At 42.8% G+C, this 23,657-nt stretch overlaps 1 protein-coding gene across 7 annotated transcripts; it reads right to left on the bottom strand.

Annotated features, from left to right (window-relative positions):
- Positions 1-172: 172 nt before the first annotated feature.
- Positions 173-23,277, bottom strand: POC5 (POC5 centriolar protein). Of its 7 annotated transcripts, none has more exons than XM_072138198.1 (13): positions 23,067-23,276; positions 20,679-20,762; positions 18,186-18,330; positions 16,176-16,313; positions 15,548-15,744; positions 14,829-15,005; positions 6,933-7,037; positions 5,571-5,750; positions 4,202-4,364; positions 2,903-3,048; positions 2,425-2,538; positions 1,962-2,141; positions 173-697 (listed from the first exon to the last, which is right to left on the bottom strand). In XM_072138198.1, exons 1-13 carry the CDS (start codon positions 23,157-23,159, stop codon positions 554-556), a joined length of 1,866 nt encoding a protein of 621 aa, XP_071994299.1. In that variant the 5' UTR covers positions 23,160-23,276; the 3' UTR covers positions 173-553. The 7 variants fall into 7 exon arrangements, with proteins under 7 accessions (XP_071994299.1, XP_071994309.1, XP_071994351.1 ...); XM_072138208.1 differs by having other exon boundaries at positions 16,176-16,289; positions 23,067-23,275; XM_072138250.1 differs by having other exon boundaries at positions 18,186-18,265; positions 23,067-23,248.
- Between the last annotated feature and the right edge of the window lie 380 nt (positions 23,278-23,657).

Here is a 23,657-nt window from a genome sequence, read left to right as displayed (position 1 = left end):
TCTTCTTAAAGGGGGCTACATAACGTCACCAGGAAGGACAATTTGTTGCGTAGAAAACAAGCTCTCTTTACACGGGTTAGAGGGATTATCCATATTCATTTTGAACAATACTTATTCTTGCATTCCCATCATTTATCCTTTAGTTTCCGCGCCTGTTAATTGAGACACGTAATAAAATAAAAACAGAATTTTTTTTATTACAAAATTGTAAAATATAAAAATATCCAGCAGCTGTAGATAAAACCATCCACACACTTCATTTATGTGACATCATAAAAGGTCAATATGGGCCCCATTCAGCACCAGAGAAAAATATTCATAGAAAGACTTCATAAATTAGACCTGATAAATACTATACAACCCGCAGCACACACATAAGGCACTCAATAGAAACAAGTATAAGACACTGGCACATCAATCAGGAGGAAGCCGACTCCTTTATGTCTGAAATTATCTGTAATAGGTACCACCCATTCAGAGGTAGAGGAGCCACATCCAGAATTAAGAATATTGCAGAATGAAACGTTGTGTCCTTCTCATGAACTTCCTCCGGTCACTCAACGACTTTGATTGAATGAACACCAGAGTGGAGGTGGGATGTTCTGGCGCCCTGCCCGGCCCCCCTGCCACTCATGGAGCTGGCGCTGTGCAATGCTGAACGAGGGTATTTTGCAGCAATGGCTTGAGAAATGGTTTGCTGTAAAATAAAGAGACAATCCATATAGTGAAGACAAGAAACATAACATATGTTAAAAACATAAGACGTAGCACTGTCTCTATTCTATACCAACGTCATACAAGGCCACTTTCATAACAGGTTTGTTATACTAAATTCCTTGTTACTAAACCTACCTACATTCTTAAACTTTCCAATAGATGGCATAAATTAGTGCAGGTGATAATAGTAAATCTGTTCCTGTGTCCTTCTTTCCCTCTGTGTAAAAAAGCTTTCTGTCTTGTATCCACAGCCAAGAGATAAAGGAACTTGATAAATTGTCTAACGATACAAATCTTTACAGACAGTCCCGGGATGGTCTAATCTCCTCAGAGAGCTGAATCATCAATGGAAATATTCTCCAAGGCTAAATTCGCACAAACGTCCGCCCGCCGTACTGTAGCACAGTGGGCACATGGCGGCGCCAGGGAGAGGAGGAGGGTGTGAGCGCTGCTCGCTGCCCTTCTCCATAGAGAAACACGACGCCGTATTACTGGGAAAGATAGGATATGTTCTATCTTTTCCCCGGGTACAGAACGGTGCAGAGAAGGGTGAGCTGGTGGCGGAGCATATCTTCCTTATGCTCTTAAACAGATCTTTATACAGGAAGTAGCTGCACCGCACTGCGGTACACGCTCGCCGCACCATGCGCGCAATCGTGCATGCTTCTGAATAGGAAGTGGTCACGCGCATGGTGCGCCGAGCGCGTACCGTGGTGTGGTGTGGTGAAGCTACTTCCTATATAAGGATTAATAAAGCGTTTACCTGTTTAAGAGCATAAGGAAGATATGCTCCGGCACCAGCTCACCCCCTGAGCTGGTGCACGGTATTTGCGGCTTAGAAGCACCATCGCAAGTGGTAGGTTTCCTTTAAGTGGAACCTGTCACCACCTCCACCTCTTTGCGTACCAGAGCTCCACGGATTCCAATTAGAAATTTTCTTCTATCCCTTAGCTATCATTTCTGTACATTCTAGCTGTGTGCTCCAGCTCAAAAAAACCCACTTGACATTACGAACTCATTAACATATTCAAAGCAAAACGTAACAGCACCGATTACTCGAGAACATAATAGAACAACTGTGCCAGAATTGGGATGTAAAGATCTGGAGTTGGTAAAATGCAAATATACAAAAGGTGGCAAGAACCAGGGAAAGGTAGCATTAAGGATTAAGGACAACCATGACATTGCTGCCTTGGAATACTTTACGGATTGGTTCCATCAGGGAATGTGATGTATGAAGTTACCTGAGTAATCGGATGATGCTTTTCCACTACTATAGAACTCATCGGTGGTGAAACTCCCATAGAAGAGAGGCTTCCTCCAGCCCTGGCCATCTTCTGGGCCAGATCTGAGCGAGCTGTAACACGGGCGGTGATGGTCTTTCCAGCCTTTTGCTGACCTGATGTTATAACTCTACTCATAGGCTAGAAATATAAGAGAGGAGATTTACACACGTGGTAAGGACGAGGCATGAAAACGTGGGTGTGACCAGCAAACCCAAGAAGTGCCGATACTGGCTGCAGCATGGGGACTATGGTGACCAGCATAAAGTCCATACATAAAAAGAAGAAAACATTTGATAAAGAGGAGGTAGTTTTACAAGCCAGCAAGAGAACAGCCTGATGACCGTTTATCAAGTTAGTTACGGTTTTGGCCACTGAAGTGGAAAAGTACATACATAGACTGAAATCATCAGTGTGTGATTACCAGTTTCTGTGTAGATACCATGCTGGATCCGGAGGTGGTAGCGGATATTACCATAGGAATGCTCACATCATCTCTGGATTCAGAAATGTTCGAAGGAACAAACTGTGGTCGAAACTACAGGAGATGAATATTGAAGAGTCGTCAAAATACAATACACTAATCTATGGCCAACATATACAGAAGTTAGTGGCCTGTGCTGTAGGTAACAGTATAGCTCTAAGGGGCTACCCCAAGATCCAGCTGTTACATTAGAGGATAACATACTGATTGAGGGCCAAACTGGTTAGAAAAAGGGGGTCCCAATCGTCCATCTGAAGACAGTGGTAGGTCAAGCATGGACCTCTTCACCCCATTCATTCTCTAAGGACATGCTGGAGATAGCCGAGAACTGAGCAGTACCATATAAAATAGGTATAAAGTACCACATTGTCAGCTATTCCCTTGTATATAATGTACAGTGTAATTCCATACTACTCACATTCTGCTCTGCTGGGGTGGTATGAGCGTGGCTGGAGGAGGGGACATCGTGTTGCGAGGAGCTCATAGGAACAGAAGTGGTTGGCACCTGCTGAAATGTCACTGAGGGGCTGTAGCCGGGGTCTTCTCTCCTGGGTGGATGATCCCCTGCCAAGATACAATTACTGAAGTTTTCGCTGCATTGCAAAACTGAATTAAAAATTAAATGATGCAGTGTAAAGGAGAACAGGATAAAGCTGAATATTCATCAGATATTACTCACAGACTTGTGATTATTACATATCGCCCTGTGCATACACTTACTGTGTACCTAACATGTCGGTGATGGCAATAACCGAGTTGTCTGTGTTACAGTGCCACCTAGTGGTCAAAGTGACTTTATACAGACACAGACAAAAATCAATGTTATAAGAGTCTGCTATTCTAATTATTATAGGAAAAAAATGCCCATATTCACAAGTCATAACTTAATATATTCAGGTCTTGCAGCACCACAATGGCTAATTCTCAAATCTGTTTCTCAAGCTGCGGGGCTTCTGTTCTCACATTGAATTCTAGTTCTGAAATTGTAGTAAAATTGCAATGTGACTAAGGCCGACTGAACCTGAACGTGCTTGGTTTGTGGAAATGGGACTGTGTGATGGATGGTTCTCATGGACCGGGCACAGTGCCGTGGATGCGAATCCTTGCCTCATAGTAAAATATGATACAAGGACTCCCTGTCTGTCAGCCAAACAGCAGCACTGACATAGCACTGCTGCCGACCTAAGGTCTTGTTCACATACACCTTCGGGAAAAAATGTGGAAAAAATAGCTCAGAATATGGGGCAAAATCTGCATCAAAATATCTGACAGCGGATTTTAACCCAGTATTTCTGTAGCGTGAATATAACTTAAGGGCCCCTTCACACTAGTGTGGTCAGTCTGTGATCCAAGGACTGTACAGTAACCAATTCACTGACATCCTCGTGATAAATGATGCAAGGAGTCTCTGCTATGTTTCTTTCATGGCCCAGTGGCATCATCCAAAAAAATAATGTTTGAAGTGAGATGTAAAATGGTTGCATAATGTCATTGAAGCGGAGCGTTTAGTACTCCAGATCTCTCCACTTTAGAACGCCTCCGCTGCTGTGATGGGTATCATGCACCAGATTTTGGGAAATCTTTCTGGATGATATCACCTCACCAGGCCATGAAAGAAACATCATCTGGAAGGTGTTCAGCTGCTTGACAACATACTGCTAGTGGTTTATTAGGTCAATGTCTGCTGACAGGTTCCCATTAAAGACTTGTTACCCACCATTTTCTGCTCGACTCTCTCGCCCTTGAAACATGGACATGGCCTCCATATTCAGTGCACAGACGCCACGCATGAATGCTTTTTTCATAGATCCCTCAAACTGCCCCCTCTCTGCATGTAGCCTTGAGATTTCTGCTCTAGCTTCTTCCAGAGCCCCGCTCAGCTGCAAACAGAAGGAAAGAATTGGTAAATGTCATGGCAAAAATAACCCAAAAAACCCTTTCCGACTGCTGCATTGCCTTATAGCGACTACTGAAGAGGCTTCTTCCGATTTGTTGCCCTTCTTTTTGGTGGCACTTCACAGAGTCGTAAAGCAGGGAGTACACAACTGGTTTAGCACCAGGAACAGCAAAACGGATTGGGAGTGTTTAACCCTTTAGGTGCCCAAGTTCCTCTTTGTGGTAACCAAGTTGGTTCAGAGTAAGGGGGCTCCCTCTGTCACAGTGCCAATATTGGGGTGCAAATGACATCGTATGGCAGAGTGTGGTCTAATGAAGGGCCCCGATGTCTGCCTATAGATTCTACCGATGTAATACAAATGCAGTGTTATAAGCGACAAAATCAAATGAGCTCAGTGCCCTCTTTTCCCCTGTGAAGTGCATAATACGCACGGTGTGTGGGTGCCTTAATATATTGAGGGCTGCTCACTGTTGCTATCCAGCTCCACTATGCGGATGGCATCCAGTGAGGGGGTCGAGTGTGAGATGTAAGTATGTATATATTATGTATGTAAATTGCAGTAGAAAATAAATCTGTTGCAAACTTGCAGATACATTTTTATGCAAAATTTACATGCATGGCCTAGGGTGAAAATTCACAGTATAAAAATTACAACACATCATAGTGCAAATTCTGTAAACTTTTACACAATGGGGGTCATTTACTAAGGGCCCGATTCGTGTTTTCCCGACGTGTTACCCTAATATTTCCAATTTGCGCCGATTTTCCCTGAATTGCCCCGGGATTTTGGCACACACGATCGGATTGTGGCGCATCGGCGCTGGCATGCGCGCGACGGAAATCGGGGGCGTGGGCGAACGAAAACCCGACGGATTCGGAAAAACCGCCACATTTAAAACAAAAAATGTGTCACGAAAATTACACTTACCTTCACCAGGTATAGGCCAGTGAATTTCAGGGCATTCCAGCGCGCCTCCGGGGAACTTCAGCGCAGCAGCGCCACCTGGTGGATGGCGGAGGAACTACCTTAGTGAATCCCGGCCGGACCCGAATCCACCGCAGAGAATGCGCCGCTGGATTGCGAACGGACCGGGTAAGTAAATCTGCCCCAATGTATTGCTTTGCTGGTTATGTCATACACTGCAGATTTTACATTTACAGAAAATAACATGATCATGAACAAATGTACCTGAACAGCTTTAGACTCATAATCGCGTGACAACTCAACACAAACGTCTTCAGCCCTGGCCCGGCACGCACGTTCCACTTTGTCCTTCCAGTTAGACTCCATTACTGAACGCCATGTCCTCCATGTGTTTTTCAATAACAATCTCCTGTAATGTTTGTCAGCCAGACTGCACACATAATCCTAAGAGCATACATATCTGAGTAGGACAACAATTCTCATGCACTGCACCAAATGATGTATAGAGTCGGATCAGCCAACCTAACGTACTTGGGTCCATCTATTCCTAGACTGTAAGCTCTTGTGTCACCCCCTCATCCTACTAGAATGTAAGCTCTTGTGTCACCCCCTCATCCTACTAGAATGTAAGCTCTTGTGTCACCCCCTAATCCTCATAGACAGTAAGCTCTTGTGTCACCCCCTCATCCTACTAGACTGTAAGCTCTTGTGTCACCCCCTCATCCTACTAGACTGTAAGCTCTTGTGTCACCCCCTCATCCTACTAGACTGTAAGCTCTTGTGTCATCCCCTCATCCTACTAGACTGTAAGCTCTTGTGTCACCCCCTCATCCTACTAGACTGTAAGCTCTTGTGTCACCCCCTCATCCTACTAGACTGTAAGCTCTTGTGTCATCCCCTCATCCTACTAGACTGTAAGCTCTTGTGTCATCCCCTCATCCTACTAGACTGTAAGCTCTTGTGTCACCCCCTCATCCTACTAGACTGTAAGCTCTTGTGTCACCTCCTCATCCTACTAGACTGTAAGCTCTTGTGAGCAGGGCCCTCACTGATATTGTTCCATATGACGGTTTGTACTCTGTAGTGTAATATTATATTTGTGTATGTCCCCTATGATTTGTAAAGCGCTACGGAATATGATGGCGCTATATAAATAAAGATTATTATTATTATATTATAATGGGCACTTATGCGGTTTCAGATGACCGTGGTCAATCTGTGACCACAAACTGCAGTGTCAGGGGCCGGACTCCGTGCAACATAGTGATAAATGATACAAGAGGTCCCTGCTTCCCCAATGAGAAGCTGAATATTTTGGGTTATTAACAACTGGTTAATAAGGTTACCCAATCAGTTCTACTGGATTTTGTGAAGTGTCTATCTTTCTTATATACTGGAATGGATGGTCTGGGCTGCTAGCCTCTAAAGCATGTGCCCCACCACTAGCTCCATCTGTTATGGCAATGTTGGACATTTTGCTTCCCCAGCCGTTTTATTTCCTACTTACCTTAGATTATTGCAATACTTCTAGTAATCCTACAATCTATCCTATATCCTAAGCTTAGAACGGGACCAGTGAGCATTACACACATCATACACAGCATCGCTATTCTTAGAACCATTCACCTCTTGTCTGGCCTCCATCTGCTGAAGTCGCCAGTGGGAAAATGTTCGCATCAGTTCAGTCTTTTCTTTCTGCTTCTCCAGAGCACGGGTCAGGTTAGAAATCACCTAGGGGTAAGAACAGCGTATCTGGTGATGTCAGAGTTTCTAATAAAACATGTGATTGCTAGATATGAATGAATCACATATATATAAGGGAGCAAAACCATGAACTACATACAAAGGATTTATTACTGGCACGAATAAAGGAAGTCTGAACTCATTTGTGTCACAGTCAGATTGATATCTATTACTCCATGAAGAGGACAATAAATGTAGTAGTAAAAGATACAATATCTATAAGTGATCCAAAACTCCCAAACTAGGACACCCTGATGTTAAACCTTTCTATTCCCTCATGTATCTACCCAGTGGCAACATCCCCTGTTCTTTTTGATATGCTAAATTTTGTGATCACAATGAGATTCAACAAAATCCCCATCACAGCATAGTCTCACAGGAAGCCGGAATATCTGGAGGCAGGAGGCATAGAATTACAGGGCGATGTGACACCCTGCTCGCAAGAACTGCAGCTGCAAAGCACAACTACATATTCAGCACAGCATCATGGGATGTCCACTTTCACAAAATAATTGATATTTTGTTTGTGTAAGGAAATATATACTTTCTGTATCAATTCCTCACAGCTTTCTAGATCTCTGCTTGCTGTAATTCAACAAGAAGCTTCACAATTTACTTCCTGAGGATAAAAACTGGTCCCTGATCATGTGAGGTCACACTGGTGCACGGCACATTATACCCCTGGTAGTGTGATCAAATGGAGGGAGCCACAGCACGCCAAGTTTTCCAAAGTATAAAGGCTTTATTTACATAAAAGGCATAAAGTACGCAACATTTCGATTAACAATGAATCTTTCTCAAGCATGCATGCATGCATGCCTTTTATGTAAATAAAGCCTTTATACTTTGGAAAACTTGGCCTGCTGTGGCTCCCTCCATTTGATGTCCCGGACTACAGATTCATGTACCAGAATCCCCGGCTGCGAGCACCAAACTATATGAACTAACGTGCAGGATTTGGATTGCTGTCTCTCCCTCCCTCTCCTGGTAGTGTGATGTCACACAGGTGCACGGCACATTATAACACACAGCTCTGATTACTCTCGGTAAAATAACGAGACATGCACCGGAAGAAGCCTTGGAGGCGATAAGGGATTTTAAAAGGTGGCAGGTTCCTGTAATACATGGCAGTCATGTCCTTTTTTTTTTAAACTTTAAGTGGCCCAGAAATTTCTAAAAATCAAATTATATATATATATATATATATATATATATATATATATATATATATATATATATATATATATATATATATATATATATATATATATATATATATATATATATATATAATGTCAAATTTACTTGAGAGGCTACTGGGGCGTGGAATAGCCGTGCGGTGGAGCAGGAACTGCGGAACCTGTCACCAGGAACCTCATTTTCACTAAAGACGGGTTGCAGAAGCCCATTATTGTAAATACGTCTTTCTGCTTTCTCTAAGAATTTACATTACAACATTACCCTGCACCCTTTCAGAATCCTCTGTGTAGCCCCAGGGGTTGGGCTTTGGATTGGATACATTAAAAAAAACAAAACATGTGACTTGTCTGTGTTCCTCACTCCTCAGCTCTCAGCCCCCACCTTTGTTCTCCTGTACACCTCCTCCCTCCCCTGCTGATTTCAGCTGACCAGGCTGTGAGCACTGTGAAGGAGGAGGGAGGAGCTGTACAGGCGCACATAGGTCGGGGCTCAGAGCTGAGGAGTCTGCAGCACAGACAAGTCACATGGGAGTAAACAGAGGATTCTGTCAAGGTGCAGGATTCTGCAGGTTTAATGGGCATTTGAAACCTGTCTTTAGTAAAAATGAGGTCCCTTGTGACAGGTTCCCTTTAAATGCCATTTCTAAACTGCTAAAATGGGAGTACAATAAATTAAATATGGATGGGCTACGCTATGTAAATCTATTCTTTTCAATAGAAGGAACGCAGAGGATCTGGAATACAGGTGGAAAAGAAAGGAAAAGCACAGCGGAGGGGACTGGATGGTGACTTATTCTTATCTTGTTTACCGACACAAGAAAAACTTTTCTCAAAATTTGACGATTTTGTGGATTAAATAGTTTTCCAAAATTGGGCGTTGAGCAGCAGTAGACAGCTTAGTGTATGGTTTGTCTTTTCTGTGTCACATCAATTGACCAGGGATTGGTTTTGATCTACTGGAAGTAAACAATGAAGAGTCCTATAGACTGACAGCAAGCAGAGATCTAAAACACCATGAAGAACTCATATAGAAAGTATATTGGAAAATTGTACAACTTTTCAGCACACAAACAATTATTTTCTGAAGGTGAACACAACCTTTAATGGAAGCCTAGGACCTGAAGTTATACAAAGAGAGAATACAAGTTATGATATCTGAGCATGTTACAGATTTTTCTGTGAAAAATACAGAAGCATTAAAGTGAATGTGATAGTTTTGTTATTGTATGGAAATTGTGCGATGCAAAAAAATAGATTAATGTCATGTTTCTACAGCTTTTGCTTTTATGTGCTTGTGAAAATCAGCATGAAAGCCACCAACAAACTTTGTTTTGCTGGGGTATTTGATGCACAGACTGCCTGGGCACGATAATGCCTTCAGGAGACTTAGACCTCATGCTACGCTGGCAGAAAACCTACACCGGGTCCGGTCTGGCGGGAGTAGTTTCTAGTCAAAACCTGTGAACATTCAATGGTGCACATTTCTAAAAAGTGCACTGGCAGGAACACCTTGTACCCGTCCACCCACTCAGCCATGTGGGTATGACTGGGCACAGCCGCTGGCAAAGTCGCCAAAATAATAGCAATTTCTTGCAGAAGACTAATAAATCTCCCTTGTAGTGTAGGAGCCTCCATTCACAGTCAGTCTTTGTATACAGAGGTTCATGGTGATAGTCTACAGAGCAGAATTGATGGAAGGTGCTGCACTGCATCGGAGCACCAGAGGGAAGTGAGTGTGCCTTGTTATTTTTATACCCCCAGGGGCCTATATTAAAGGAAAAAAACGCTTAGGCCTCATGCACTCTACCAAAATAGGGGCTGTGATCTGGCTGCATAATTTGTGTCTAGATCACGGCCCCCCATAGAGGTATATAGCACCCCTTTTAAAAGAACACCCCAGCGTCATAACAAAGTGGCAGTCCTGCCTTCCTAAAGCTGTGGGAACGGCTGGCCACTCCAGAGGCAGCCGGCAGTGGAGTTAATCAGTAGCGTCATTACATTGTGGTTATTGAGTAATTATAATTATGAGGGACTGATTGGGAAAACGAAAAAAAAACCCAAAAAACGACAATACTGTGAAATGACTACAGCGACGGTATAATTACAGGCTGCGGGAACATGACTCAGCCAACCAATCACCCCGGTAGTCCTTGTGCCGCGGCGCACGTTGCTCGTGTTCCCACGCAGCCAGCGGGAGCCGCACGCAAATGCAGATTTATCTTTACATAGAGCACACATTAGTGTGTATGTGATCAGCCACATCCAAGTACATTAAATGATCATTACATCAAGAGACATGTGAGGTGGTTTACAAGTATATGCAAAACACAGCACAGCTAGCGCCAATGTGTCGCATGTAGCATGACGGTGTGACAACGTGGGATGGTGGGTAACGCACTTTTAAATGTTAATATTCAATAAAAATCATAATTATGACACAAGAATAATAATATAATACAAGAAATAATTATCAGCTCTTCTTAAAATATTCTTAATTGTATTGGAAAAAACGTGGAAGCAGATGAGCGACACCGCAAATGCTGAAATGTTATAGTAAGCACGGCAGGCATTGTCCATCCATGTAAAATGTATCCTCAGTGATATAAACCAGATGCTGAATATTAGATTACTAAGCTAATGAGCAGGACACATTCATAGCAGGGGATCAGCAACATACAAAGGAGAGGTCTGCGAAATGCACATTTTCTACTGATGACTATATCCAAAAATACAGCTAATACACTTAATAAACTCTATATGTACAGGCTGAACCTGACCAGTCTTCCACTACCAGCATAAGGCATAGCAGACTTCACCGTTCCATACCACCGTATTCAACTACCACGAGGAATGGATGCCACTGTATGGCTCTTGAGATTGTCAGTATTAAAGAAAATCTACCATCAAATCTACCAGGGGCGCCAACTCATAGATCCAGGTACTATGACTGTGAAGCTGCAGCACAGAGTGGCTGTGGTAACACCCCCAGAAGCCCTTTCAGACTCATTAGTATAACTATAGAAATTGATAACTTTTATAGTTATGCTATGGATAACAAATAGAAGAAGATTACCACAGTCACTGGGCCTGAATCTATGAGTATGTGCCCCTGATTTATCATCCTGGATTTCCTCCAAAGGGGGTATTCCCACAAAGACAAGAATTCTAAATATACTCAGGATAACAAAATAAGACATTCCCTAATTTACTGCTATAAACAAAAATACAGAATTTCACAGATATAATTCCAACCTGTCTCTATCAGCCCTGTTGTACACTATTTTGGTTGCCCGGGATCCGACCGTTTATCTTGTGACTTTAGGGTCAGATTGTTCTCCTGTCCAATGCTGCAATGAGCTGTTCTCTGCCTTCAGCGCCCACTCTTGCATTCCAAAACGAGCTCACACTCACACAGAGACTTCCTGCCTGCAAACAGTGTGAGGAAAGTAAAGCTACAAGCTACAGACAGATAAGTTCTTTATCTAGGGGAGGTAGAGGGAGGCACAGCAGAAGTGACAGCATATGTTGTTGCCGAGATAGCAGAGCTGAAAATGAAATTTTGTGTTGTATGCATCTCATGGTTCTCATCTCCTTTTTTTTTCTCTAAGTCTCAGATACAATAGATGTTCAGAACCTAAATGACACTGTATACAAACCTGTAGCCTGATAATCTAAGCACATTGTCAGCACACAGCATCTCAGGGCACAGAGGGATCATGAAGTGTCTGCTCAGAGAGTCCCCACCCACTCCATAGAATATTACACTGACCATCACTGAGGGATAGGAGCTAAAACAGCAATAAAAGTGAGTAAAATTGTAAACTAAGGAGTTAGGCTTAGTGGTTAGCGTTACAGCCATGCAGCTTGGGACCTAGGTTCAAGTCCCATGGTCAACATTTGCAAAGAGTTTGTATACGTGTTTGTGCATTTCCATATTTGCTCAGGCAATAGTATAAGACTTGTGACCGCAAGAACCCAAGTAGTGTAATGGATAAGGACTTTGTCTTTTTGCTTGTACACCATGTTCTATTAAAATGTTAAAAGCTAAAGCAACTGCACTGTCTACACAAGAATGGTTATCACTTGTGGGTCTGAGCCCGATTTCTTCCCACTCTATAGCTCTATACACAAACCAGTGTATGAGCCAAATGCCCGAGCCGCAAAACTCGGAGGGCAGGTCCTATGGCATTTCCATCGTCATCAACGTGTGAACGGACCTCACATACACACTGGATGCTAGCATTGGACCAGGCGACTGCTCTTTGCAGCTCACCACGGTCAGGTCCATGTATCCTAATACGGGGGCTGCATCGTCTGATCATAAGCAAATTACTATCCATAAAACTTTCAGCAAAACTTGCAATAATTCAGCAAAAGGATTCCCTGCATTTGTATGAGAGAATCACATACTGATGGCGTTAAGCAGGTTTTTATTTTCTAGATATTTCATGAACACAAAGGAAGTTGTCTAAGAGAACGTTCTAGTCATTGACTGCAAATGTACTCATCCAGAGACGGATCACATTGTGAAGACATTAATCACCAGTGCTACGTCAGGACAAAGATAAATGAGACACCAGCAAGCCATCACACCCTTGTTCCATCCATGTAAGTATGTCTCTCCAATAATATCAGTTTAGATGTGTACTGTATACAAATAAAATATCCAACATTAGGCAAGTCTGCGTTTTAACATTTTGTGTTTTCTGCCTATTATAGTTATAAAGAGAAACGCAATTCAACAGCTCTGGAGACAAGATCTGCCTCATTGCACTGTGTTAGCATTGTCTTTACCTAAACACAAAGTTAAATTGTGTTTCGAAACACAATAGAAACGCAATGTGTGACTGCACCCAAAGATTCAGACAGTCTACTTCCCCTCCTCTCCAAGCTCCACCAAGTCCTGCAGCTCAGCTATAACCTTCACCGTGTCTCATAGAAGACAGCTCAGTCTAATACTGCTCACTCCTGCTTCTTCCCTCCCCATCCATCCATCCCCCTCCCCTTTGTCACACATCAGACAAGTCAATCCTTCTATCCCCCCCCCCCCCCCCAAGCCATCTCCGGGAATTATCTATTGCACAGAAGCTGTGCATTTTCATGGCAACAAGTGCGGTTGAAATCATCTTGGTTCAGTAAAAAAATTATTTTGGTTCTGGCGTTTATTGTAGAATTCATGTAGTTTAACCCCTTAGGGACGTGGCCCTTTTTCGTTTTTACATTTTCATTTTTCACTCCCGACCTTCAAAAATCTGTAACTTTTTTATTTTTCCATGTACAGAGCTCTATTTGGGCTTGTTTTCTGTGTAACAAATTGCACTTCATAGTGATGGTATTTATTATTCCATGCCGTATACTGGGAAGCGGGAAAAAAATTCAGAATGCAGTGAAAATGATGAAAAAACGCATTTGCGCCATTTTCTTGTGGGCTTGGATTTTACAGCTTTCACTGAGCGCCCCAAATCACATGTCTATTTTATTCTTTGGTTCGGTACGATCACGAGGATACCAAATTTGTACAGGTTTTATAATATTTTCACACATTTAAAAAAATCAAAACCTTCTGTACAAAAAGAAAAATTCTTCATTTTGCCATGTTCTGGCACTAATAACTTTTTCATACTTCGGTGCTCGGAGCTGTGGATGGTGTCATTTTTTGCGACTTTTTAATGCTTTTATTTTTAGGACTCTATGGGCTTTTGATCACTTTTTATAGAATTTTTTATATTTTTCAAAATGGCAAAAAAGTGGCATTTTCGACTTTGGGCGCCAATTTCCATTCCGGGGTTAAACCCTGGGAAAATCGCTAATATACTTTGATAGATCTGGAATTTTGGGACGCGAAGATACCTAATGTGTTTATGATTTTTACTGTTTATTTATATTTATATCAGTTCTAGGGAAAGGGGGTGATTTAAACTTTTACTTTTTTTTACTATTTTTTCATATTTTTTTTAATTTTTTTTTTTACCATTATTTTAGATCCTCCAGGGTAATTTAACCCTGCAGGGTCCGATTGCTAATACTATATACTGCAACACTACTGTATTGCAGTATATAGCTATTTTACAATGATTTTTAATAGCCTGCCCTCTGGTGGCTATTAGGAATCATTTCACCTGGCAAGCCTATGAGTCTCAATGAGACTCTAGGCTGCCATAGCAACCGATCGCCGCCCTCCGATGACATTCCAGGGGGCGGCGATCGGGCATCCAAGATGGGGGCCCCCCATGTAAAGGTAAGTTAGGTGCCGCAGCAGTGACAGGCGGGTGTTGGCCGTTTTATACAGCCGTTACCTGCGGTGTATGTTGAGAGCTCAGCTCGTGAGCTCTCTCCATACACCCCTTGCTGCGCGAGGACGATATAGTTCGTCCTCGGTCGGCAAGGTGTTAAACACAAATTTTTAAGCTAGATTTCAATGTGATGAAATTCACTAACAATCTGCAGCAAATAGATAATTTTCTGAAATATATATTATATATAATTTTTTTTTACAGGATGTGAAATTCATGTTTGGTTCCTGTGGAAACATATCTTTAAACAAATCTCATAACAAAGATGAAATAATATTATGAATTACCTCATCTTTTCTGTGTATGGAAGTTTCATAGGTGTGTATCAGAGCTTGCAGCCCGTCTATCTGGTTGCTCATGTGAGTAATATGCTCTGTATGCTTTTCATTCTGCCTTTTCATCTCCAGCTGATGCTTCTCGACTATTGTCAGTCTCCATTTGGCCAATTCGGCCAAAACATTGGTCTAAAAGCAAAAAATAAATAAATAAGGTACATTTTACAATTGCAAGCAGAAAAACAAGGTTCTTGGAGTATATAATAGTAGGGTACTGTACTCCATTTGATAAACATGCCCAAAACTAGAAAATGAGTCTGTACTAAGCTAACACACCTAGATAAAAAATAGCTTCAACAGAGTAAAGTTGTAGTTATGCTCTTACATTAAAAGCTATGTAAACAGTGCAGTCATTACAGACTAAGGCCCCTTTCACACTGGTGTAGTTGTGAAATATATCCGGCCGATATACGTCCAAATAGACGCCTACGGCACCCATCGGCTGTGTGGTGCCATGTGTGGCACCGTACAGTGTATGGGGAAAAGATAGAGCATGCTCTCAGTGTTTATAGGCGTCCCTATGGAGAGGGAAGGGGAGAGCAGCACTCAACCCCCCCCTCCTCTCTAGAGCGCTGCAATGTGAAAGTAGCCCAATGCAAATTCACATCAATGATATGAAGTTGCCCATACACACATATAATAGAACCACCAAAGGTCATCAAAGTACTGACCTTTAAGTTTCCACTCCATACATCTAGCAAGTCTTCAACCTGCTGCATGTTCTCAGAAGAGACAGGTAGCTCTGTCACTTGGATCTGTTCTGCCTGGGATCTAGCAGAAGAGGATGAGCCTCGGAGAGACAGTTCATCTGTATGAACAGGAGAAAAGGCCTCCATGCCGGATGCAAGAGTCCTCTGGAACAGAGATTCTGCCAATATGAATGACGAAAATGTCTAAATATCACTTCATCCATTGCAGTACTAGGCATGTACATATAAAATGTGCCAGCTTTAGGCTTTCTGCATACAAACATGTGCTGTCCTAAACCCGCGAAACAAGGCAAAGGTCCCGTTTTTGCAGTCCCATTGTCATTGGTGTGTGCAACGTCGACTATGAAAAAAAAAAAAAAAAAAAAAAGACTGTCCGAGCCACAAACACAAACAGGATTAAGGACTGCTGTATAATTTGCAGGCGGCCCACGCATGGGGTGGTGGAAGCCGTGAACATGAGCCCCTAGAAGTAAATGGGGTCATGTGCTAGCAGCCGAAACAAAGGATAGCCCATGTCCATACTACATGTTCATAATGCAGAGATCACTAAACCAAGTTATTATCTTCTGCACATTTCTAATAGTATTACCTCTATGGTGTTCTGTCAGTGTATGTTGGTCCGCAATGTCAGCCGGAGAATTTCCTCTTAGACTTTCTCTGTCTGAACCTCTTGGATCGTCTTCTAATGAAGATTGTCTTCTCTCTAGTAAAAAGATTTCAATATTGGCTTAAACAGCTAAGACAAGATTTACAAACTATTTTAAAAAAATCTCAAAAGCACAAATCATGACAAATTCCATTCATTTAAAGGAAATCCATCATTATATTTCCTTATTATTAACCCTTAACGTGATTAGAAATACAGGTTGATTAGGAGCTCTGCAGTGCAAAGCCTCCTGGTTGCCTTACCAGAGCCTCTCCAGGCTAAAAGGGGCTCGGGCTGTTATTCACCCCTTGGAGCACTTCTCCCTGCCATCCACAGCATGGAGCCTTTGCACTTCATAAAATAAAGTTGATTTTACACTTAAAGTACAGGAGCAAACCTACATTTCTAATCACGCTGCGTTAATAATCAGGAAATCGGATTATAGATTCCAGTTCACACCTGTGCTTGGCACCAGGATATTAACTTTGTCACGAAAATGATAACAAAGGAAGACGTCCATGGACTTCTAATGGTTTCCATTGTTGCCTGTTTGCACCACTTCCATTCCGTTCCGTTTCCATTATTTCAGATGGAGAAAACAGTTCTGCATTGTGTAACTTCTGTAATCTGAGCTGAAAATGAAACAGAAACTGCAAGACTAATTTTTTCCCAACTGAAATAACGGAAGCTTGATGGCGAAAATAATGAGAGCCATTAAAACCCATTGTCAACAAAGGACATTTTAATGGAAACATTATCATTTTTGTGATGGAAGATAATGATGCAGGTGTGCACGAGGCCATAGGGAAATTCACAGATTAAAAATTGGTGGGATATTCTTATCAAAATAAAAGGTTATAGTTAAGGTCCAGCTCACACCTGCATTGATGGATGAGTTAGACTTTCATTTTTATCAGTTTAGCAACTGAAGATAATAAAAGTCCAAAGTCTAACTCATCCATTAAAGGAAATCTACCAAAGTCCTGCATGATAAACCAAGAACCCGTAAACCCAGGCCCCGTAATCTTATATTTGTTATCACCCTTCCTACTAAAATCATCTTTTTAAAATTACGGCGTTACCAGAGCCACTCTTTGCTGCAGATTCACAGGCTGCTACACTTTGCAAGGGGCACTTCACTCCTTTCCAGTGTGTGCTGAAACTCCATCTTTTGCAGCGAGATTAGACCAATGGAGGGGAGTAGGTGCTGAGGGGAAAAAGGGAGGGGCGGGCAGTGTAACAGCCTGTCAAGCTACAGCACAGAGGGGCTCTGGTAGCACTCCCAGGAGCCCTTAAAGGAAACCTACCATTTCAAATGGTAGGTTTAAGCTGTAAACACCGAGCACCAGCTCAGGGTGAGCTGGTGCCAGTGCTTAGTTTCGTTAGTGTTAAAACTAACTCACCCAGCTCACCAGCTCACCCTGAGCTGGTGCTCGGTGTTTACAGCTTAAACCTACCATTTGAAATGGTAGGTTTCCTTTAAGGCTCATTAGCATAAAAGCTGATTTTACTAGGAAGGAAGAATAATAGAATAATCCATGAATAAGTTTCCAGGCTTTTCAGGATTTATTTTGCCCGTAGATTTCTTATAAAATATCCACAAACCAGTTTTAATGGATAACATTAGACTTCAGTTATTATTGTTTGACTGACAGAAGGCAAAAAGAGGTCCAACAGGTGTGAACTGGGCCCAACTTAGCTGAATATACTATAATATGTTGATACAGGAAGATCAGTACATTATTATAATTCTAGAAAATCTATTAAACAGAAGCCCCATGTATGGTTGTTTAGTATTCAGAGTTAAAGTTTCCCAAGATTCATCACTTGCTAAATATCTGCACAGAACTTAAAATACTCCATTTTTATTATTTTGCAGAAATAAGGCGGCCAGATTCTCTCGGATATTTATGTGTAGAAGCGGGTTCCTGCAGCTGTGCACACGGATATTACCTGGGATCTGCTCTTGCCCGGCTTCCCTGGTACTTGAAAACCTGTCACTTGTGGTTTGCTCAGCAGTCAGTTGATGCTCCCTGAGGAAATGAGGCCCAAACTTAGGAGTTACCACAGCATAGCGGAGGAGCTCGTCATATTCATCCTGTCACAAAAGAGTCGGAATAATAGGAGCTGCTTAACCGTGTAATGAAACCGGGAGATGGATGTCAGTTCTAGGACGAGAGGCTCAGCACAAATGGAGGATTCCCCCTTCCATCAAGAACATGTTCATATACATTAGACAAGTAAAGCAAAGCGCCTTCTAAAAAGATGAAAACACAGAAGCTGTATATATACAACATATAGAAACACTACACAGGTCATAGAGTTCCTCAGGTTTGAGCATTTAACACTTTCACGGACGCAACAATTTTCACTCTTTACAAATGAAACCTGAATGTAAAAATCAAAAAGAACATCAATCAAGGACTCTAGAAACACAAAACCACCCAGAGGTTCTTCAGAATCACTGGCCCAATTTCCTTCAAAGGTGTCTACTAGCAGTTGTGAACATACAAAGCTGCAGAGAATGTTAGGTCCCTGGAGATCCATGTAACCTTTCTGTGTGTGAGTTTTAAGTAGCAGCAGGACTGAAAGAAATGGATGTATATTCCAGGATTGTGGCTGGACCTGAAGCACTGTCATGCACTAGTATATCTCTTCGCTGAACATAACACAGCCACTCCCCTATAATGTAGCAGGCTTCTAGTTAGATATCACAGCAGAAGGGAGCTGGGCGGTGGAGCAGTTTGAATGCAGACATCAAAAAACACAAGAGTGTCAGGGACTAATCCAGAGCTCCAAGTCCAGCTACAATCATGTCCTGTAAATGTATTTTTCACAGTACTGCTGGTACTAATATCACACACAAAAGGTACAGTTATATAGATCTCCAGGGCCAATACCTAACACTTTGTATGCTGTTACTATGACTATACTTTCTCATTATTCTGGCATTTGGCACATATATAGAAGTTTGCCAATCCTAATTGTCTTTAAACAAAAGATTTATTCTGATTCCATGTCAGATAGAGAGAAAAACATTCAAATGTGTATTTTTTCATAGTGTATTAGACACCTCTGGTTTCAGCTGTACGTGACATTCACTGTACAGAGTTTTAGTCTATACTGTGACCAATTTTAGTCACTTATTGACTTCAGACAAATATAATCAATAGGTTTTGATTTCTTTTTGTAGACAAAAAAAAAAACATTTTAACTCCTTTCTCCACCATGAACATACAGGTAATATAGCACCAGTACATTACAGTGGCAGTGCCTGTGCTGTGCCATCATCTGCTGGAGGATATCCGCAGAAACATCTAGATTCCTGGTGCTATTTAATCCTCACTGGGAATATCTAATGGAAAAAAAATCTGTAAGCAGTGTAATTAAAATATAAATGAAAGCAATTATAACCAATTGTGTGCTGAAAGTACATGACTGTTGACGGGACCAAGTGGTCTTGGAAATATGGAGGGTTTCAGGTAAACTGTGACCCATTGCACAGCCTCAAGTAGCAGGAAGCAGCCTCTCCCTTCTTAGCTTAACTAACAAAAATAGCCAAACAGGTCACGTACTGTCACACAAGGTGGGAGGTAGGGGGCTTCCTGTTGTCATTACTTGTCAGTCTCTGAACTTCCTGGACCATGTGATCGCTGTGGCTCCAGCAGGAACTAAGCCTGTATACTTTTAGGATTCGTGGGGGACCCTTAATGTTGATCCCCACTTCTTGCTGCTTTACATCAGGTATATTTCTATATACCATCTACTGATCATGAGCAAAAATATTTTGATCCCAGAATGGCCTATTTAATACTATATAGACCCTATAATAGGGAGCCACAGCAAGTGGCACACACCCTGCTGCCTGCAGATACCAACTGGCTCTGACATCAATGATGGCAGCGCTCATTGGTGCAGGTGGGCGTGTAGCAGAGAGTAGAACTGACAAGTACTCACCACTCCCAGGTCCACTCCAGCACTACGCTGCTTTATGTGCCACCATTAGGACCAAGGACAGTGCAGCGCCCGGAACAAGAGGGGACCACAGGTGCACTGAATACACTGGGTCCTGACACAAGCTCAAACATCTCCACTGCAGCATGGTATTACAAACATCTGATCTGGGGGGTCTCTTCTATTATTAGCGCCTAGTGAGGTCTCATTTATTTTTATCTACTTCAGACGATTTCCATTATTATTATAATCGTTTGTATGTTCACTATATTTGCAGCATGCCCTGGGGGTCTATTAGTTATTATACAAATGTTGCACTGTGGTGTTGGCGCATCTACGGTGCTGGTTACTACTGCATCCCCTGTAGTTGTGCAGTCTGACAATGTGGTTCTTGGACAGATAAATATTGTGCTCTACAACATATAATGAGAGTGTTTTATTCCTCATACCTGGAAATGATCAATGAAAAACAAATATTTTCTAACGTATTACCTGGAAATCTGAAGACACTGAGCTGCCGTGATCTGAATCTTTAGGAACGACGGGGCTTCTGGTGCTCTCCTCATCTGATGACATCTGCACAAAACATCAAACTCATAACAACTCCTGTGATACAAGGCAGTATGCTGATGAAGGAGGAGACTGGTTCCAGATATCTGTTACCTGCATAGGCTGGGAAAATACTGCCGATATACCATCGTTGGTATACAATAGTTCACCTGTGACGTCACGTTGACAGCTCTGCGCCCACTAAAGCCTACTAAGTTATACAATTTTCCTATATACTTTCTGTATCTCTGCTTGCTGCCATTCTATAGGAAGCTTCCCGTCTCCATCGTGTTGATAAAACCTGCACATAGTCATGTGCTGTCACCCAGGTGCACGACTTGTTATATCCCTTGTTATGTAATGTCATACAGCTCGTTATACCACACAGCTCCGATTACTCTGTGATATAACAAGCTGTGCACCTGTGTGACATTACATGATCAGGGATATAACAAGGTGTGCACCAGGGTGACATCACATGACCTCTTTAATCCTCCTACCCAGACATCTTCAGTGCGCAGCTACCAGGAGCTGAGCGCGCTCGTCCACGAAGCCGGAGTTCTGCGCATGCGCAATCTCGGCTCCGAAGCTGGAGCTACTGAGCGTGCGCAGAACTCCGGCTTCACGGACAAGTGTGCGCAGCTACAAGGAGTTGAGGATGTCTGGGTAGGTGGATCAAAGAGGCTACTGGGGCGTGGAGTAGCCGAGCTGTGCAGCCTCAGCTCGGGCTACTCCACGCCCCAGTAGCCTTGTTAGAAAATTTGCATATCAAGGCCATTAAACTTTCTAAAAGATTGTGAGGACTAAAGGATTAGCCCTAAAAAGGGCTATCCTTACATCCATTAGATGCACCTACCAACAGATCTACCTTAAAGGGAACCTGTTACCAGGGACCTCATTTTCACTAAAGAAAGGTTGCAGATGCTTACTACACCTGTGGTGCAAAAATGCCTCTGCTTTCTCCAAGCATTTGCATTACAGTATAATTGTATGTCATAATTTACCTTGCACCCTGACAAAATCCTGGGGTAGTCAAAGGGGCTGGGCTTTGGTTTGGATGCATTTCAAAAAAACAACAGGTGACTTGTCTGTGCTGCTCACTCCCCAGCTCTCAGCCCCCACCTTTTTGCTCCTGTACAGCTCCTCCTCCTTCACAGAGGTCACAGCCAGGAGAGATGACATCGTTGGGGTGGGAAGAGATGTACAGGAGCACAAAGATCTGAGGAGTTTTTGAAATGCATAGAAAACCAAAGCCCAACCAATGGGATTTTGTCAGTGTACGAGGTAAGTTATAACACACAATTATACTGTAATGCAAATGCTTAGAAAAGGCAGATTTGCACCGCAGGTCTGATGGGCTTCTGCAACCCGTCTTTAGTAAAATTGTGGTCTTTGGTGACCGGTTCCCTTTAACAGTTAGATCCATAGTAGTAGGTTTCCCTTAATGTTTGCTCAATGCCAGAATATTGGGGACAGTAGAAGACCAGACGAGCATCGCACAAGAATGACAAAGGGGTAGGATGGCAAATAGGATGGGTTTGTTAAGCACTGTATGCCACCATAAGGTGCGAAGTTCCAAGTCTGAAGGGTCCTTAGCACCTTTATACAGACTGGGAAATTGCTGGATCGTCCTAGATTTTTTGAGTGAAAACTAGCAATTGAAGCTCATTCCAAACTAAAATAAATATTGAGATTAAGGTCGCATTCACACGACCACAGGGGGGGGGGGTATGTATGAATGCAAGCTTGTGCAGTACATACGCCCCAAATAGACGGCAGCGATACGGTGCGCCCGGTACACAGGAAGTTAGGACACGTCCTATATTTCCCGTGTTTACAGCCCGTACGCCATGCACTGTGATCAGTGGAGCCCCCTGTGGATTACTCATACACCTAGCAGGTCCAAGGTTCAGTTTAAAGGGATATTCTGCACAGTATGTAATGACTGTAAGCTTACTCACCTACTATAGGACATCCAGGTCCAGCACTGCAGGGTCGGGTCTAGTCCAGCAGTAAATGACAATGTCCATCATTTAAGTGACCTCTCAGCCAATCACATGAATCGCAAATGAGCGCAGAGGCCAGTGATTGGCTGAGTGGACAAGTGACTTATGGACAATGTTATTGCCTGGACTATAGGATCTGATCTGTGCAGGCGAGGAAGGGTTAAAGTTGACCATGCAATTTTGAATAACCAAAGCTTTATCTGTATAGGCAGAGAGTTATCAGACCCTTATATAGAGATATACTGCACATAACACAGGGAGCTGCTCTATATAACCACACAAGGAGGCCACGACCTGCGCTGCACCACTGACAACTCTCACTCACCTTCAAACTTGGCGCTGACAGCTGCTGTTGCACTGAGGAGGTAACGGCCGGAAACCGAGGAGCGGAAGTAAAGCGCCGCCATGGTAACAGCATACACCCTGCCACAGCCTGCGGCTCCCTGCTAACAGTCACGGGGACTCCACCTATCGCCGCCCGACTCTCAGGCGGATGTGAAGAACGCCTAGTACAAGAGCCGTGATTGGCTGGGAGTAAGGAGACGGTTAGGCAGATGCCTGCAGTGAAATGAGCTTAGAGGCATTGTGACGCTTTACGGCCAATGTCGTAATATTGGAGAAAACTGGCGATAACGATGCAGATATTAGCACTGCATTGTATATAATAACACACAGGCTCGAGGCGCATCATCCAGTGCACTGCACTTACAGGCTCACGGCCCGCATAGCTGTGTGTACATAATAACACCCTGCAGGCTGCGATGCTGTCACTATCTACATCATATTCATTGTAGAGCAAAGCTCACCCAGTCCCCAGACATTGCCAGCCATGTGTATCCCATACGTGAAGAAAAATAAAAGAAGCATGACACTTTTCTGGTGCGTTGGGTGCGTTCACACGTTCAGTTTTTCACGC

Source organism: Engystomops pustulosus, chromosome 1 (assembly GCF_040894005.1).
Source record: "Engystomops pustulosus chromosome 1, aEngPut4.maternal, whole genome shotgun sequence".
Classification (NCBI taxonomy): domain Eukaryota; kingdom Metazoa; phylum Chordata; class Amphibia; order Anura; family Leptodactylidae; genus Engystomops; species Engystomops pustulosus.
Note: the sequence above shows the minus strand (reverse complement) of the source record. Positions and strands in the feature narration are given on the sequence as shown.